We start from the raw sequence: 16,814 nt of genomic DNA on the forward strand, positions 1-16,814 counted from the left end.
GGCAGATTTTTAATGGAATATCTACATAGGCGCACAGAGGCCCATTATCAGCAACCATTACTCCTGTGTTCCAATGGCACATTGTGTTAGCTAATCCAAGTTTCTCATTTTAAAAGGCTAATTGATCAATAGAAAACCCTTTTGCAATTATGTTAGCACAGCTGAAAACTGTTATTCTGATTAAAGAAGCAATTAAACTGGCCATCTTTAGACTAGTTGAATATCTGGAGCATCAGCATTTGTGGGTTCGATGACAGCCTTGGAAACTCGTCAGTCTATTCTTGTTCTGAGAAATGAAGGCTATTCCATGCGAAAATTTGCCAAGGAACTGAAGATCTCGTACAACGCTGTGTACTGCTCCCTTCATAGAACAGCGCAAACTGTCTCTAACCAGAATAGAAAGAGGAATGGGAGGCCCCGGTGCATACCTGAGCAAGAGGACAAGTACATTAGTGTCTCGTTTGAGAAACAGACACCTCACAAGTCATAAATCATCTGGCTTACGCTTAGTGTGAATATAATTTGTTTTTCAAAAGGACAATGACCCAAAACACACCTTCAGGCTGTGTAAGGGCTATTTGACCAAGAAGGAGAGTGATGAAATGCTGCCCCAGATGACCTGGCCTCCACAATCACCCAATCTCAACCGAATTGACATGGTTTGGGATGATTTGGACCGCAGAGTGAAGGAAATGCTGCCAACATGTGCTCAGCATATGTGGGAACTCCTTCAAGACTGTTGGAAAATCATTCCAGGTGACTACCTCAGGAAACTGGTTGAGAGAATGCCAAGAGTGTACAAAGCTGTCATCAAGGCAAAGGGTGGCTACTTTAAAGAATCTAAAATATTGAATATATTTTGATTTGTTTAACACTTTTTGTTTACTACGGGATTCCACATGTTTTATTTCATAGTTTGGATGTCTTCACTATTATTCTACAATGTTGAAAATAGCAAAAATAAAGAAAAATGTTTTAATGAGTAGGTGTGTTCAAACTTTTGACTGGTACTGTATATATATATTTACCGAAACAATATATGGGGGATTGGAAATGAAGCAGACAAATACATTGATGAAAGCCACAATCTATCTGCAATATTAAAGGTGATCTAATATCAATAAGAAATTAATCAAATAAACCCGTCTGGAACACTAATACTAGGGAATCTTGGCTGCATCACATCCGGCCGTGATTGGGAGTCCCACAGGGCGGCGCACAATTGGCCCATCGTCTTCCGGGTGTGGCCGGGGTAGGCCGTCATTGTAAATAAGAATTTGTTCTTAACTGACTTGCCAAGTTAAATAAGGATTGAATAAAATTTGAAAAATTAATTGAAATAGCCCAGATAATCTCACTGCCACACTATGGCTGTGTCCCAAAATTGCACTCTATTCCCTATATAGTGCACTATTTTTGACCAGGCCCCATAGAGCACTGTAAAGGGAATAGGGTGCCATTCCGGACACATATGTGTAATGTACACTGACCGTAGGCAATGATGCTTCTGCTTAGTGCTCACCTCTGTGTGTCTCTTGTAAAGGAATTCACAGATAGAATCATAGTGATTCATGCGAGACTCTTTTGATTTGATTTGATTTGGTTTATAGACCCCAGTTAACCCAGCAGATAATGCATGCCAGACAACTGTCAGTTGTGACTTATGAAAGCCTCGAGCAACTCCAGAGAGATCAGAGAGAAAGTCGTTGGTGATGTCCCAATGGATTATACTTTGAAGAACACCTGTCATGTGGCTTTGAAGATGAAATGGAATTGTTTTTCTTACGGTACATATTTTATGTAGACTGAGCAGGTGAAGGTGGACTGGACATTGAGTAACTCATTGGGGTTGTCCTGATGGATTGCATTGTTTCCAATGACAGTCATATTTGCTTTGACGATTTGATACAGTCATTTTTTGGGGTCAATTCCAGTCAATTCTGGGAGTACCCTGAAGTTTCAATTATCTTCAATGCTTTTCAATGAGGAAAATTTGGAAGAGGAATTTGGTTTACATTCTGAATTGACTGGAATTGAAATTAAATCAGTAGCAGTCGTTGCCGTTGCCGTTAATGATGAGGGAGGGCATTTTTTTTAATGAGCATGGCCTTATTTCTATTACAGCTAATTGGATGACTGTCATTCATATTCTATTCACCCAGTTCAATGTAACATCGATAGGTTTAGGCTACTACATTATACTAACATTTTCCCTATACCCATCATGAGGTTGCTACAATCTAGCCTATGAATGAAAGTTTACAACATAGTTACACACAGGCCGAGAGAAAGATTTGACATGATAGACATTGACACATGGACACACAGTGACACGCTCAATACCGCCTTGAACACAAATCAAATTTATTTATATAGCCCTTTGTACATCAGCTGATATCTCAAAGTGTTGTACAGAAACCCAGCCTAATACCCCAAACAGCAAGCAATGCAGATGTTGAAGCACGTTAGCTAGGAAAAACTCCCTAGAAATGCTTTGAGGGGTGGCCAGGCTATGAGTGGTGGCCAGTCCTCTTCTGGCTGTGCCGGGTGGAGATTATAACAGAACATGGCCAAGATGTTCAAATGTTCATAAATGACCAGCATGGTCAAATAATAATAATCACAGTAGTTGTCGAGGCTGCAGCAAGTCAGCACCTCAGGAGTAAATGTCAGTTGGCTTTTCATAGCCGATCATTAAAAGTATCTCTACCACTCCTGCTGTCTCTAGAGAGTTGAAAACAGCATGTCTGGGACACAATTGCCTGCAACTAGCTGATCTATGGTGTAATAATTTGTCCAACAGTTGCAAACAAGAGTTTCTATTGGACAAATGTAGGTATGTTTATCTCTGTTCCGTTCGCTGTTTTAAAAAAAAAACGTTTTTCGTCAGAATCGGCGGAATGAATACACGCAAACAGTTATTTTCATAGCCACATACAAACAGCTTGTTGTATTCCTTGTCGCATCTACACGCTCTCCTCCTCTCATCTTTTCCCTTTGCTTGTGGACTTCAATGCAAAACACATCAGCTGTCTGCAACCAGGCGAAAAAAAACTTTCCAAGCCAAACCTTCATATCATAACCGCTACACGCAGCCTACATTGTTGACAACGTTGTCACCATATTAGCTAAAGTAATAGACAACGTCATAGACAATGTAACTAATAGAACTTAGGTGTTAGTAAACCCGCTACAATCATGCAATACAGTGTTCTGTCAATTAGCAGTTTAGCAGTTACACCGGTGTGTCCCGGTGGCAATAAATTAGTCAAACCAAAAGCTTATCTTGACTTGGAAGAGTTCCAGTGATGGATAGTCATAGATGGCTAGCTAACATAGCATCCCTCTGTTTGAGCCAGGTGTTTGAGTAGGCAAAATGAGCTATCTCCATTTGCTAGCTAAGTAAGTGAATGTGAAAAAAAAGAATATATATATATATATATAGCTCTCTCTTTTTCTCTCTCTCTTTCTCTTGCTCCTCCTTCAATTTTGAATAAATATATTTTTTTACTTTTAAACTATTGTCTTTCTCTCTATTTGAATAAACTATTCACCACATTTTATGCACTGCAGTGCTAGCTAGTTGTAGCTTATGCTTTCAGTGCAATATTCATTCTCTGATCCTTAAATTGAGTGGACAACATGCCAATTCATGCTGCAAGAGCTCTGATAGGTTGGAGGATGTCCTCCGGAAGTTGTCATAATTACTGTGTAAGTCTATGGAAGGGGGTGAAACCTATGAGCCTCCTAGGCTTTGTATTGAAGTCAGAGGAGGATGGAAGCTAGCTGTCTTCCGGCTACACCATGGTGCTACCCTACAGAGTGCTGTTGAGGCTACTGTAGACCATCATTGCAAAAAAGTGTGTTTTAATAAATTATTTGGTGACGTGAATATATTTTGTATAGTTTTATCTAAAAAATGATAACTTTTTAAATGTTTCACTATTTTTATTTTTATTAAATTCACTGAGGAGGATGGTCCTCCCCTTCCTCTGAGGAGGAGCCTCCACTGAATGAAATTCACCCCAACCCTGCTCATAATTATGTTTCATTATGCCCATTAGTTTTAATTATGCCCAGATATACATGTGTTTGTTGTTTATGGTAATACAAAAAAAATATTAAGTGAAGACATTCTTGTCCCTATAACTGTGTGGAGAACACAATGCCATGGTAACCCACTCACTGCACTGCAGACATGTCTAACACATCAATGTTCCCCCAGAGAATGTGAAGGTTAGATCAATTAGATGAACCACATCCTTGACTTGCCTCTCATTCTTCTGTAAGCCTTTTAACAATCAACGTTTCATTTTATTCTCAAATTTTGAGAACCTGTAAGGTACAATGCAGGCATGCTCACAATATGTCACAACAATATGGAAAAATATCATGTAAATGATTATGTTCCCATACAGGGGGGAATTGAATAGATAGTCTGGCCTAATGTCCCTTACATACCATACATTTCAACACATATGGACAGTCAGGGTCTTTTCCAGTGAACTGTCATGACACATACAATGTCATCAACTTTGAGAACTAACTCGGGAAAATAACAGCAGAACAACACCGTTGTTCCCTCAGGTCCAATTAATGTTGACAAGTTGAGTTATTCCATAGTTACTTGTATCCCTGTTTATTAAAACTGTTAGATAAAAAGCTGGAAGGCTTCTCTGTTTTACGGCGTGTCCCAAATGGCACCCCAGTGTACTATATTGGGAATAGGGTGCCATTTGGGATGAACAACACCGTTGTTCCCTCAGGTCCAATTAATGTTGACAGGTTGAGTTATTCCATAGTTACTTGTATCCCTGTTTATTAAAACTGTTAGATAAAAAGCTGGAAGGCTTCTCTGTTTTACGGCGTGTCCCAAATGGCACCCCAGTGTACTATATTGGGAATAGGGTGCCATTTGGGATGCACAGTGGTGTGGTGGAGGTTGTACAAAGGGATACATTCTATACCCACCTTTTTTTGTGGGTATTGCATATACTCAATTCTTCATCTTCACGATCTGTATCAAAGTGGTGTAGTGGAGGTATACGCCGTGTCAATTATTAAGGCTGATGAAACAGATCAGAATGTTTGGCTTAAAATGTTGATAAACGATTATTTCTTCATATTTTAAGTACAACAATGTGCACACAGCGGTAGGCCTATGCGCAAAATGTTCCCAAAGGTCATTTGCGGGAAATGGCTGTTCTAAAATATCCCCACATGCAAGCAGTTTAATGGACAGAGATCTCATGTGAGCTACAGAAACACTGCCAACCAAATAACAGTGCAAGGTGCCTGCACAGTTGAATTAAATGGTAACTACACTCAAACATAACATTTTCCTTGATCTTTCCCAGAACTCATAAATGGTCACCTGATGTGGTTTAAGCGTTCTTGTGGACTTAGAACATCCAATGCTGTTGTTTTTCTATTAAAAAGTGTGACAGTGAAAACCTGAACAAAAATGGGACAAATCTGAAACCTGTCCATTTTTGACTCAGTCGACAGACTCATTTATCTATTTCAATAATATATCTGCTATTAGCTTACTTGCACAGTACAGCTTGGGTTGGCCTGACTGTGAAAGAACAATATGGGATTCATCATTTTAGGTTACTTAGAGTATATGTCACTGTTTGTCATTGAATTTTTCACACGGGGTGCCTTTCCTTTGCTGGGCGGGCCGTGGAGTATATCCACTTCTCTAGGCACCACTACACCACTAGGGACACACACTCAGTCTATTTATGAATCATTAGCGAGGACATGACTATTGTTGGGGTTCCAAGCAACCACAGAGCAGTGGAGGAATGGGATTTGTGTGTGTTAATGTGTCCTGCAGGTTTTCCTCTGGTACTGCTGAATGCATGGTGACCTCCCGCAATGTTGCGTTGTTTATCAATTGTGTCACTTTGACAGGCTTGAGTTACTGTCGATCAGAGTTGGGTTCACTCATCTTATTGTCCTTCATATTACGTCTTGTGTATTGCTTAGGATCTGTGTGAGATTCTTGTAAATATGTGTCTAAAATCAATAAAAATATTATTTTCAGTAATTTGATGGAAATGAAGATACTCCTTACTATATATTTTCACTGGAATTACTTGAGTACTGCACCTTGTCATAGGGCTGAGGACTTGAACATAGAAATAGAATGAATACAGTAGAACAGGCTTGGAACCTCTAACCCTGGCACCCTTGGTAAACACATGGGTACACTCGCCATGGCTGCCTGGTACAGTATGTGATCAGTATGCAATTATTTCCATGGTAATGTAGAATGTTCATTCAAATTATGCATGCAATGGAATGTATTTTTTGTAATGTCAGTTGAGTTGATTCAACAAATCACAGCACAGATTGATGGGTAAACTTCCTGCTTTTACTTTCTGTTTTGCTCCTATGGGTACACTAGCATGGCTGCCAGTCCACCCATTATGCCATAATTTACTTGAAAGGGGACGCCCATTTTTATCATTCTATTTCTATGGATACTGCACCGTGTCATAGTGCTGAGGAGGATTTGTTATTAAGGCAATCAGCCAAACGAAGGTCTGCTTTAAGTCTTTAGGTAGTTACTTTGTTTCCAAACTTCTATTCCAGCCCTTCGTTTAGGCAGGCTATCTCTGGCTGTGTGGGCGGAAGGTGGGCCTGGTAGACTCCCTCTCTCCTTCCTGGTTCTGCCTTTGATTCCTGGCCGTCTGCCTGGCCTCTGAGCTCACTGAGAAAGACTAACCTCTGTCTATCTTTTTTTGACATCCACAGGCCCTCGCCATGTGATCCCAGACACATCAAAGCACCTCTGATTAATAAATGTATGATTTGGCATTTTACTCTACCTGGAATTCCTCTGTGAAATTCAAGCCTTTGCCATTTTCAAGGCCCCCCGCAAACCAAAGTCAAACCACCATGGACAACTATGTGTTTTACTCTCTAATTAACTTATGTTCAATATTATTTTCAAGGTGATCCTGATCTTAAGTAATGGAGAATGGTTAGTTTCACAAAACGGCTTGTTTTGAGGAATCTATGAATGTATTTTTCTCCTCTCATGCAGTGTCCATGTGTGTCACAGGAAACAGCAGTCTGACAGCAGCTGTGTTTCTTTGGAGGTTCTTTGAGTTCCAAGAGGTCATTCCTATCAAACATTCCGACCCACAATTCTAGGAACAGATGACTAATGGGAATGCAGTAAGCTGACTTAAAAACAGAACCGTTTTTGAAACTGGTTGTTTGGATCCTGGATGCTAATTGGATGAGCAGTGTTCGAACCCGTGCTGTATTGGCCATCGCATACACACCTATGCCTGCTAACAGTTACATCTGAAAATTATAACTGCGCCTCCATAAGAATATCATTGAAGACCTATGCCTGTCTGAACTCGGAAACAATGTTTCACTTTTGAACTTTGATCTCCGTAGTACCATACATGGAGTTAACGGTGCCATAGCAACTATGCAAAAAGAATGAATGACTGTGTTTCGTCTGAGGCAACATGACAAAAAAACTACAACAGATCAAATCAGCACTTTACTCCAACATTTTTGTTGTTTATTGTTGGAAATTGGCATCAGTGAGGGATATTTCAAAAGATATTGGCAAATAGATTACAATGTTTCATTAGAAAACCCTTTTGCAATTATGTTAGCACAGCTGAAACTGTTATTCTGATTAAAGAAGCAATAAAACTGTCCTTCTTTAGACGAGTTGAGTATCTGGAGCATCAGCATTTATGGTTTTGATTAGGGGCTCAAAATGGCCAGAAACAAAGAACTTTCTTCTGAAACTCGTCAGTCTATTCTTGCTCTGAGAAATGAAGGCTATTCAATGCGAGAAATTGTCAAGAAACTGAAGATATTCTACAAAGCTGTGTACTACTCCCGTCACAGAACAGTGCAAACTGACTCTAACCAGAATAGAAAGAGGAGTGGGAGGCCCTGGTGCACAACTGAGCAAGAGGACAAGTACATTAGAGTGTCTAGTTTGAGAAACAGACGCCTCACAAGTCCTCAACTGACAGCTTCATTAAATAGTACCCGCAAAACACCAGTCTCAATGTCAACAGTGAAGAAGCAACTCCGGGATGCTGGTCTTCTAGGTGTATGTGTTTGTGTACTGTACATGCATGTGTGTGTCCAGACAGACAGTGAAGAAAATGGAACCTTCTTCCTGCTATGAAAACAACATTGGAGGTTATTTTCTTCCCTGAGTAACAAGGAAACAAATTGAAAAGCATCTGCCGAGGAGTTCTCTCTACATAACACACGATGATCAAAAGGACTCTTAATCTGAGGGACCCATCAAGACCCCTCCTAAGATTATGATATCAATAGTTTATTCCCGTATCATTCTCTTATCAATTGAAGCATGTATGGTGGAATTGAGACACAAAGAACAAGTTCTATAACATAATGTTTCTTAGTGCGATAAGTTGCAGATATAATAGAGCGAACTCTGTAGGCTACTGTATCTCTCTGAACTCTCCTGGATAGAGAACACTGTTTCTGGTGTCATTGTGCATTGCATGGTATACACAGTGCATTCTGAAAGTATTCAGACCCCTTGACTTTTTCCACATTTTGCTACGTTACAACCTTATTCTAAAATGCATTACATTGATTTTTACCCCTCGTCAATCTACACACAACATCCCCAAAATGACAAAGTGAAAAGAGGTTTTAAGAAATGTTGGGAACAACAAAAAACAGATACCTTACAGATATATTATTTACATACACATTCAGACCCTGCTTATGAGACTCGAAATTGAGCTCATGTGCATCCTGTTTCCATTGATCATCCTTAAGATGTTGCTACAACTTGATTGGAGTCCCCCTGTGGTAAATTCAATTGATTGGACTCTTCCTAGAGCCTGCTGTCCGGCCAAACTGAGCAATTGGTGGAGGATGGCCTTGTTCCACCAATCAGCCCTTTTATGGTAAAGTGGCCAGATGGAAGTTACTCCTCAGTAAAAGGCCTTTCGGACCATTAGAAACAAGATTCTATGGTCTGATGAAACCAGACCAGAGTACTCAGCACCTCAGACTGGGGGCGAATGTTCACCTTCCAACAAAACAACAACCCTTAGCACATAGCCAAGACAACGCAGGAGTGGCTTCAGGACAGGTATCTGAATGTCCTTGTGTGGCCCAGCCCGAGCCCGGACTTGAACCCGATCTAACATCTCTGGAGAGACCTGAAAATAGCTGTTTATCGACACTCCCCATCCAACCTGACAGAACTTGAGAGGATCTGCAAAGAAGCAGAAACTCCCCAAATACAGGTGTCCCAAGCTTTTAGCATCATACCCAAGAAGACTTGAGGGTGTAATCGCTGCCAGTGCTGCTTCAAAAAAGTACTGAGTAAAGGGTCTGAATAATTATACAAATGTGATATTTCTGTTTTTACTTTTTTATAAATCTGCAAATATTTCTAAAAAACAGTTTTTGTGTTGTGTGTAGATTGATGAGGGGGGAATTATCCATTAGAGAATAAGGCTGTAACGTAACAAAGTCTGAAAAAAATAATGGGGTCTGAATACTTCCAGAATGCACTGTATGTACAAAAACAGTTTTTTTTTATGTTTTCAAATTTATAAGAACTTTCAAACAGAAATAAATGATTTCATAAATATTCAGACCCTTTGCTATGAGACTCAAAATTGAACTCAGGTGCATCCTGTTTCCATTGATCATCCTGGAGATGTTGAGTGGCCCAGCCAGAGCCCGGACTTGAACCCGATCGAATATCTCTGGAAAGCCCTGAAAATAGCTGTGCAGCGACGCTCCCCATCCAACCTGACGGAGCTTGAGAGGATCTGCAGAGAAGAATGAGTCAAGTGTCTGAATACTTATGTAAATGTGATATATATTTTTTAAATAAATTAGCAAACATTTATTAAAACCTGTTTTTGCTTTGTCTTTATGGGGTATTGTGTGTAGATTGATGTGGATTTTTAAGTGTTTTAACCCATTTTAGAATGAGGCTATAACGTAACAAAATGTGGAACAAGTCAAGGGATCTGAACACTTTCCGAAGGAACTGTAAGTAAAAATCCCAGAGAAACCATGGTTTGGAGGATGTTTTGGCACAGGTGTTGTATGGCCCGAGACGAGGTCGCTGTGGTTATATCTGTGAGACGTGGGTTTAGGGTCATGGAATGTGTGTACGAAGGGCAGGTGGCTGGCTTCAACACTGGCAAAACATGTGTTTTATAGAAACATACATTCCAGTTGTACAGTACATTCTGTATATACAAATTGGAAAACCTTTACTTGAGATTTTATATTTTACGTCAGTATTTTCCTTTTAGTACATTCTTATTTGGTCTGGCAATGAAATGTCAGTCAAATCCTATAGAACACATTGGTATGAAAAGTACAGCATATTGTGTAGCCTGGTGTTGAATAAAGAGAAACAATATATCAAAAATCCATAAATGTAACATTCTTCTGCAATTCAGGTTACACTGAGGTTATATTTCATTATTTTTTATCTGGAATTTGTGCATAGCCCTTATTCTAAGCTTTACCCTTTTAATTTTACCTTTATTTAACCAGGCAAGTCAATAAGAACAAATTCTCATTTTCAATGATGGCCTAGGAACAGTGGGTTAACTGCCTGTTCAGGGGCAGAACAACAGATTTATACCTTGTCAGCTCGGGGGTTTGCACTTGCAACCTTCCGGTTACTAGTTCAACGCTCTAACCACTAGGCTACCCTACACTTGCTGGAACACACTTACCAAATGCTATTAGGAACGCGGGCAGAAAAAGTGAACATTGATCAACTGAGGCAAAAAAGGACAATGTCGGAATTGAATTCAATAAGAGAAAAGTTATGAAATGGAGAGTTGAATAAATTGACGGTTGAAAATAAATAGGAGGGAGGACCAGAACAGTAGCATAATGTTTGAAAAATATTTGAAGTTATTTGTGATGATTGTGAGGTGCTATACAAATTTGACAGTCACAAGAGTACTTCAAAATACCAGGTCATTGCCTAATATAGCCGAATATGAACTTGTACAGAATAAAGCATTTCTTGCAGTAAAATAGTACACCAAATGTAGATTTTTACTTGGGAAAAGGAGTGGCGAAATATGATTTATTTATTTATTTCAACATCTTGAGAGAATTAATGCTTGGTTTGTCACAGTCTGTAATGGTTCTATCTTTATCAGCAACATAAAAGCTGACAGTAGCCTGTTTCAACCACATAGAGTAAAACATGCCTCCAAGCCGAAAGATGTTGGGTAGTTTTCACAGCTGCATAGGCCTAGTGTATTGTAGACATGTTGATTAAGCAGAAACATAGGCCTATCTAAAAGGCCCATCAAAAAAATAGTTCTGCCGTCTCTGACTGTATAGCACATTGTCTATATTTCAGGGTTCGGTTCGGGTGCGAGTCTCAGATTTTCACTTTATCACATATAGTCTGGTGGTTGGGGTGCGGGTGAACACTACTACCCGCACACCACTAACTCTTTTCCTTATATAGGACACTAGCCTACTTTAGACCTAATTTTCAGCCCTATGGGCCCTGGTCAAAAGCAGTCCACTATAGGGAATAGGGTGCCATTTCAGACACATCAGTGTTCCCCTTCTCCTGAGTATTCAAAAAGTGTCTCCTTTGCTACTTATTTTAAAAAGAGACAGAGACATTACTTATTTTGTATAGAATATTTACTTTATATTTTCGGCGATATGTATTGTCTTTACAATGTGTACAAGCAAGAGTAAATAGATACAAAGTCACATCACACACCTTTACATAAATTATTCATATAGATAACTTCAGCACTGGAAAAACACATGTTCTATAGGAACATACATTCCAGTTGTATAGTACATTCTGTACATACAAACAGGAAGACCTTTACTTGAGATTTTATATTTTACGTCAGTATTTTCCTTTTAGTACATTCTTATTTGGTCTGGCAATGGAATGTCAGTCACATCCTATAGAATACATTGGCATGAAAAGTCCAGCAAATTCTGTAGTGTGTTACAATGTGGGCTGTGTCCAAAAGCAAGTCTGTGTGAGTTTTTAACCAGTAGCCCATGTTGTGGAAGGTGTATTTTTTCAAATGTTGCAGATTTATTATTTGTACCTTTATTTAACTAGGGAAGTCAGTTAAGAACTAATTCTTATTTTCAATGACAGCCTAGGAACAGTGGGTTAACTGCCTTGTTCAGGGGCAGAAAAACAGATTTTTGTATGTTGTCGGCTCAGGGATCTGATCTTGCAACCTTCCAGTTACTAGTCCAACACTCTAGCCACTAGGCTACCTGCCATCTGATGTGGAGGATATGGGAGGAGCTGTGACACACACACACACACACACACACACACACACACACACACACACATATATACACTGTATATGTATATATATATATGTATGTATATATATATATATATATACAGCCATACTGTATATGTATATATATATATATGTATATATATATATATATATATATATATATATATATATATATATATATATATATATATATATATATATATATATATATATATACATACAGTATGGCTTATACAGAACAGTAGGCTCTATTTCTTCTCAAATGGTCCCTACTATTTCACTCACTTCACCCCCTAAACACACATTCATACACAGTTCATCTCATCCACCAGACAATTCTCTCTCTGTAGGAAAATACCATGGGGATGAGGTTAATGCATACATAGTACATGGCACAACCAGTTAGTTATTCTCAAGCTGAGGGAGACAGTCACATCTGGTCTCTCAACATTGTCCACAGATGCTCCAGCCACGGAGGCCAGTGATTTAACTAGGGGTTATTTAAAAATATATATATATATTTAACCTTTATTTAACTAGGCAAGTCAGGTAGAACACATTTTTATTTACAATGACGGCCTTAACGACATTGGTGAACTGTTTAAACTAGATGACTAATGATGATATCCCAATGGACATTTAGATTAAGGTTATTTTTTAAGGTTTCTAAATGCAGCAGAAACAATTTCTCATTGATTTATGAGCTACGAGGCTCTATGGAATTGTTTTGGGAAATAGTCACTGAAGAAAAGGATGGAAAATGGTCCAATGTGAGGTAGAATTGAGATCCTGATTTCAACACACATGCAGCTTTTATCCAGAATCCATTTATCTTTGGTTCAGGCTTGAAAAACAAGGATGCAAGGATGCAAAACAGGATGCAAAACAGTAGTTGGGAGACACAGGACAAAATAAAGTCAGACACCTAAAATAGCTGATCCTCTTGGTTACTAGAAGACGTGGCTAATGGAAGAGCCATTCTGACCACAGCACACCATGGGGGGTCTGTGTAGAAGTCAACCAGGCCGGCAGACAGGCACCTCTGTGACTTTGTAAACTGTCAGGGCCAATTGTATTTAATTTCACACTGAGAGATAGGCTCACTGGGCATATAGGGCCAACACATAGACAAACAAACAGCAGGCTAACTGTTATCCAAAAAAAAAAGTGCATTTACTTTTAATAGCATGACTGTGATAATCTAAATCATGCATCTTGGTCACGGATCTGTAATTTGTCATCCGAAGTGGTCTGGGTTTTGCTGTAGAAATCCCTAGGCTGGATCATGTCAACTCAGAATACATAGAAAAGAGGACTCTGGAATGTGGAATGTTATAGGATGTGAAAAAGAAAAAGAACTCAGGTGATATAGCTGTGGCTGTTGGAAATGTAAATATGTTCAGATGACCTGTTTCTTTTCCACTATGCATTTTCAAATTCAGATCTGATGTCGCCTAATTCAGTCATTATTTTAACAATAGTAGACTCCAGAGAATCAGGTTTGGAACCTGATGAAACACTGGACTGTATATGGCACACATACATAATAATGGTTTATACCAGAATAAATAGTTTATCACTTTGACGTTGTCAAGACTGGCATACCAGACAATAAACCCCAAAACCACTTCATAATCACAAATATATTTTAGAGACACATGAAATAATCAATCAGTGTCAATATCTCAACAGTTTTAAGTGGTACCTTGAAAGTTGTATAATTGTCAAGTCAATAAGAGTTAACTATAATTCATCTCTGTCGTGTGTTTGTGCTTTTAACGCGCTGGGTTAGGTCTCCGTTTGGATAGATGGAACGGAAGACTTGGTCGAGTTGTCAGGGTCTTTCCATGTGCCCGAACTGCATGTTGGGCTCCGGTTGGTCATTTTACTCAATAGCGTATTTCTCCGGAGACTGCTGTCAGAGTCATCTTTCTTGAACTTGTGGCGTAAGTTATTACAGCACGGGAAACAGTGAGTGAAGTCGTGTAGGAGATGCCCGCTGAAGATCATGTATATCCACGGGTTACAGCAGCTGTTAAGACTCGCGAGGAGCGCGGACAGTGAAACAGCCGTGTTCTCAGAATCTGCATGGAAAGGGTAAAAGCAAATGACCAAAAAATAATTAGTCCAATAGCTGGGGTAGAAATCAACGGTGCAGTGAAGTTCACAAAACATTTGCTTGTAGGCATTACATATTTGCATGGCACAATCAATTACAGGCAGATCTACAGGCCTATTTAAACACCTGATATTAATAACGTGACTTCGTATTTCTTGTCAACACACCGTATATGTTATGCTTATTTTGTTATATTTAATTTAGATTCTATACAGTCTGTATTTTAATGCAGGGCGCTCAGTGCTCAAAGGATTATGCAGAATTTGAATTTATATCCAAGACAAAAATAGATTAATTTCTATACTTCTTCAACTGTATACGTAGCCTACTCCTCGTCAATTCTCATTGACATTTATAGAAAAAAATATGCATTCCAGTTAATGCATAAAATCAATGGGCTTTTTGGCACAGAATAGATACATCACCGCGCAACCCCTTATATAGACTATGGCTTCCACAGTAGCTATTTGTAGAGGGAGAGAGATCATTGAGTGAAGATATCTCATGGAAATGACGTGGAAACAACGTTGATTCAGCCATTGTGTGCCCAGTGGGTCATGTTATTTATTCTATATCAAGGTTCACCCTTTGATTTTGTGTGCGCAATCCAATATTTTTTCCAATACACTGAAGTCCCTTACCATCCCATGCGAAGTTCTCATCCCAAACCGACCACATCTGTACGATGAAGAAAGGTGACCAGCAAATAATGTACGCCAGAACAATCACAAAAGTCATTTTGACCGTTCTCAACTTCGCTCTGGATATAGTGGTGACGCTGCTAACGGAGTTCTTGCCCATTAGACCGTTTTTAGACGCACCCCCCATGGGTGTCTTCTTGGTCTTATACTTGATATTTTTCCATATGCTGTGGCAGATGAACCCGTAGAATATCATCAGAATGAACACGGGGATGAGGAAGATGCCAACGGTTATCCAAGTAATGTATGCTTTTACGCCCCACGGTTCTATGAAGTGTCCCCAGCAGTCATAGACCTCTGAGCCGTTCTTGATCTCACTCAGGGAGAATATAAAGTACTGCGGCATGCTGAGGACCAGACTACTCATCCAGGTGCTAATAATCATGATGTAAGACCGCTGGGTGGGCTGCTGGAGGGTTTTCAGAGGGTGGCAGATGGCGATGTAACGGTCCAGGGTCATCATCACCATCATGTAGGTGGAGGCGAACATGCCCATCACCTGGAGGTGCTTCACTATCCTGCACAGGAAATCTGGTCCGTAGAAGCGAAAGGTGATCTCCCAGCATATCTGCGGCAGGACCTGAAAGAAGGCGACCACTAGGTCAGCAATACTAAGGTGCCGGATGAAGAGGTGCATTCTCGACGTCTTTTTCTTAGTGTTGTACATGGCCAGCAAGACACTGACGTTCCCAATCACGGCCACCACAAAGGTGATGCTCAGGACCGTTATCTCTATTTTTGCGACCTCTTCGTTTCTACCGAAAGGATCGCTCCCGTTCGGGAGGACGGTGCCATTGCCAAGGATCCCCATCATCGGATCATTCGTAGGACTGAAAACCAGAGACTGGTTGACTCCGTTAAGAGAGGAGTGCATGTACGGGAGTGTGCATAGCACAGCCCGCCTGTGTGATCCTTGGCCCTAATTAGAGTGCTAGAGGGGCAGAGTTGAGTCTCTCTCTTTATATAAGGAGCCACCTGAAGCTGACTGGCAAAGGACTCCAACGAACTCTTCTCGGTTTCTGAGTTGCAGGGCCTTTTAAACGCGAATCAAATTTCAGCCACCACGCGCTGAGCTGTTTTTGCCATACCCACTTCTGTATCATATGGCAGCCAGTCAAATTGCGCAAAACTGGACACAACCCCCAAAATCACCAAATCGCCTGGCCACAACCTCTAATATTTTGAAGAATAGCTTTGAAAATCACTGTCTTGTGTGACAAAATGAGCACATTGGATCTGGAATTACGCAAACAAATGATGCAACTTTTTAATCGTCAATAAATTCGAAATGTAAAACATTCGATTGCTAAAATACAGTTTCAAATATAAAATGTATTTAGTATTGTTTCCAATCTATTATTTTACTCATGTTTCCCGTGCCATTTAATAACTTGAACAATTCCGCAATGCGTAACGGATGCACCTCTCCGTTATTATAACACATCTGATAGCGAATCAAGTCCTCCTCAGATTTTTGTATAAAATACTGTCTCAATAATTAATATGCAACATTTTACAAATTGAATACAGAACGAAATCAAGAAAATTGCCTTACACAATGCGTAAACTGTTTGTTTTCATCTACTGAGAAGCTGGAGGAAAGAGGTTCGGTTGAGTGACATGTTTGGTTTTCTTAATGGGGAACGTGACACTAACTAACAGATAAAT

General features: G+C 39.7%; 1 protein-coding gene across 1 annotated transcript; it reads right to left on the reverse strand.

Moving 5' to 3' along the window:
- Positions 1-12,556: 12,556 nt before the first annotated feature.
- Positions 12,557-16,140, reverse strand: LOC135508738 (arg8-vasotocin receptor-like). The gene is made up of 2 exons (XM_064928968.1): positions 15,087-16,140; positions 12,557-14,410 (listed from the first exon to the last, which is right to left on the reverse strand). Exons 1-2 carry the CDS (start codon positions 16,018-16,020, stop codon positions 14,115-14,117), a joined length of 1,230 nt encoding a protein of 409 aa, XP_064785040.1. The 5' UTR covers positions 16,021-16,140; the 3' UTR covers positions 12,557-14,114.
- Positions 16,141-16,814: the final 674 nt, after the last annotated feature.

The sequence above is a fragment of the Oncorhynchus masou genome, chromosome 22, assembly GCF_036934945.1.
Source record: "Oncorhynchus masou masou isolate Uvic2021 chromosome 22, UVic_Omas_1.1, whole genome shotgun sequence".
NCBI classification, from domain to species: Eukaryota; Metazoa; Chordata; class Actinopteri; order Salmoniformes; family Salmonidae; genus Oncorhynchus; species Oncorhynchus masou.